The sequence below is a fragment of the Vicia villosa genome, unplaced genomic scaffold (genome assembly GCF_029867415.1).
Source record: "Vicia villosa cultivar HV-30 ecotype Madison, WI unplaced genomic scaffold, Vvil1.0 ctg.000423F_1_1_3, whole genome shotgun sequence".
Taxonomy (NCBI): Eukaryota; Viridiplantae; Streptophyta; class Magnoliopsida; order Fabales; family Fabaceae; genus Vicia; species Vicia villosa.
Window position 1 is genome coordinate 158,082 of NW_026705202.1, and position 1,916 is coordinate 159,997.

The window sequence follows — 1,916 nt, forward strand, 5'->3', positions numbered from 1 at the left end:
TGTGGGCAGCCTTAGCCTCAGGAACCACTTGAGGGACCAACTCAAACGCCTGACGGGGAGATTCAAAGGCTTCTCCAGTAAACTCAACATACTTGGTCTCATCTATGAAGCTCACCACGCATTCTTCCTCACCATACACAGTGACGATCTTGCCTTTCGCCGGGTATTTCAGTTTTTGATGCAGAGTTGAAGTCACGGCATTTGCCTCATGTATCCAAGGGCGTCCAAGCAGGCAAGAATAAGCGGGATGGATGTCCATCACATAGAACAAGTGTTGAAATTCTGAGAACCTACTCTGATTGGGAGCTCAACTTCGCCATATACCGTACTCATCGAACCATCGAAAGCTTTTACTATCACATCACTGGATTTCAGCACGATTCCTCTGGGGTTGAGTTTGTCTAATACCATCTTGGGTAGCACATTCAGGGATGAACCATTGTCAACTAATACATGGGCTAGAGTGGTGCCCCCACATTCAATGGAGATGTGAAGAGCCTTGTTATGATTCCTTCTACTGGGACTTAGATCAGCATCGGAAAACCCAAGGTAATTGTCTGTTGTTAGATTGGCAATACAATTCTCAAGTTGAGTGACAGAAATCTCTTGTGGCACATGGGCAGCCTCTAGAAACTTCATCATAGCTTTAGCGTGAGTCTTGGAACAACTTAGGAGTGACAGCATATAGATCTTGGAGGGAGTATGCCCCATCTGTTCAAAAATGTCATAATCACTCTTGCGAATGATCTTCAAGAACTCATTTTCTTCTTCAGGAGATGGATTTTCAGTAACAATCTCGACCGGTGTCTGGATGGGTTCAAGCAACGGCCCTTTACCTCTGGTATCAGCATCCTGATTAGGAATAGGGGTACCAGTAGGTGCAGCAGTGTTTGGAGAGATTTCTGGAGAAAACACTCTTCCGCTTCTTGTTACTTTACTAGTTCCGGAAATATTACCCACGTCAGGATTAGTGTCTTCAGCAACCTTATCAGCTACAAGTTCTTGTTTAACTCCTTGAATATAGACCTCGGCACCATAGTTCCAAGGGATAGCCTTATCAGAAGAATACGAAATTGGGCCAGGCTTAGGGACGATCACAGGAGCCACACGGGGTTCAGCAGAAATCTTGAATGGAGCCTTAGTAGGGATCTTCAACGGAGTTTTGGAAGTTGCTGATACGTCTTCAATCTTCAAGCCACGGGAGAAACCTTCGCACAAATTCTCTACAGAAGGGATCTTTTCAAACATGATAGTGCGACGATCCCTCCAACCTTGAATTCCTCTTTTCAGATTCTCACAACCATTGGGTTGGGACGCACAATAATAACAACCCACATCGCAACCCGGAAATAAACCGGCTTGCAACAACTTTCTTTTGATGACCGGGAGAGGAGTTGACAGATCTCTCACATCATGGACATAGACTACATCCATGATAGCATTAATAGTCGTATTATGTTTTGGCATAGGAGCAGTGATGACATTAGGAGTCTCTAGAGCGTTGAATTCGATTTCACCAGCTTGTATCATATCCTGGACTTTGTTTCCCAGTGCCCAACAATTGTCCGCATGGTGTCCAGGAGCATTGGAATGATAAGCACATGTAACCTTAGGATCATAAGTTGGATTTGCAGTGTTGACAATCTTTGGAGGATCTTTCGTGGTGATCAAGTTAGCCTTCAATAGATGTTGCAGGACTTGAGACAAAGGCATGTTGATCGGGGTAAACTGTCTTCTAGGTCTGTCTGTTCTTCAAAGTATTGCTATGGAATTGATAATCATTCTTTCAATCATATGTTGCTTATCAAGCAAGTTAACCTAATTTGAAGAATTGAGATCCTATTGATTTAAAGTTGAATTTGGGGCATTTATTCAAATTTCTTTATCAAAGCTACTTGATTCATGGTTGTTCAATC

At 43.3% G+C, this 1,916-nt stretch overlaps 1 protein-coding gene across 1 annotated transcript; it reads right to left on the reverse strand.

Moving 5' to 3' along the window:
- Positions 1-258: 258 nt before the first annotated feature.
- Positions 259-1,713, reverse strand: LOC131628147 (uncharacterized). The gene is made up of 3 exons (XM_058899015.1): positions 1,180-1,713; positions 669-1,083; positions 259-557 (listed from the first exon to the last, which is right to left on the reverse strand). Exons 1-3 carry the CDS (start codon positions 1,711-1,713, stop codon positions 259-261), a joined length of 1,248 nt encoding a protein of 415 aa, XP_058754998.1.
- Between the last annotated feature and the right edge of the window lie 203 nt (positions 1,714-1,916).

Coding starts and splice junctions, on each gene's coding strand:
- LOC131628147 (XM_058899015.1), bottom strand. CDS start 1,713: ATGCCTTTGTCTCAAGTCCTGCAACATCTATTGAAGGCTAACTTGATC. Junction 1,084..1,179: donor GTGGCTTGAAGATTGAAGAC/GTATCAGCAACT, acceptor ATCGTCCCTAAG/CCTGGCCCAATTTCGTATTC. Junction 558..668: donor CTATATGCTGTCACTCCTAA/GTTGTTCCAAGA, acceptor ATCTAACAACAG/ACAATTACCTTGGGTTTTCC.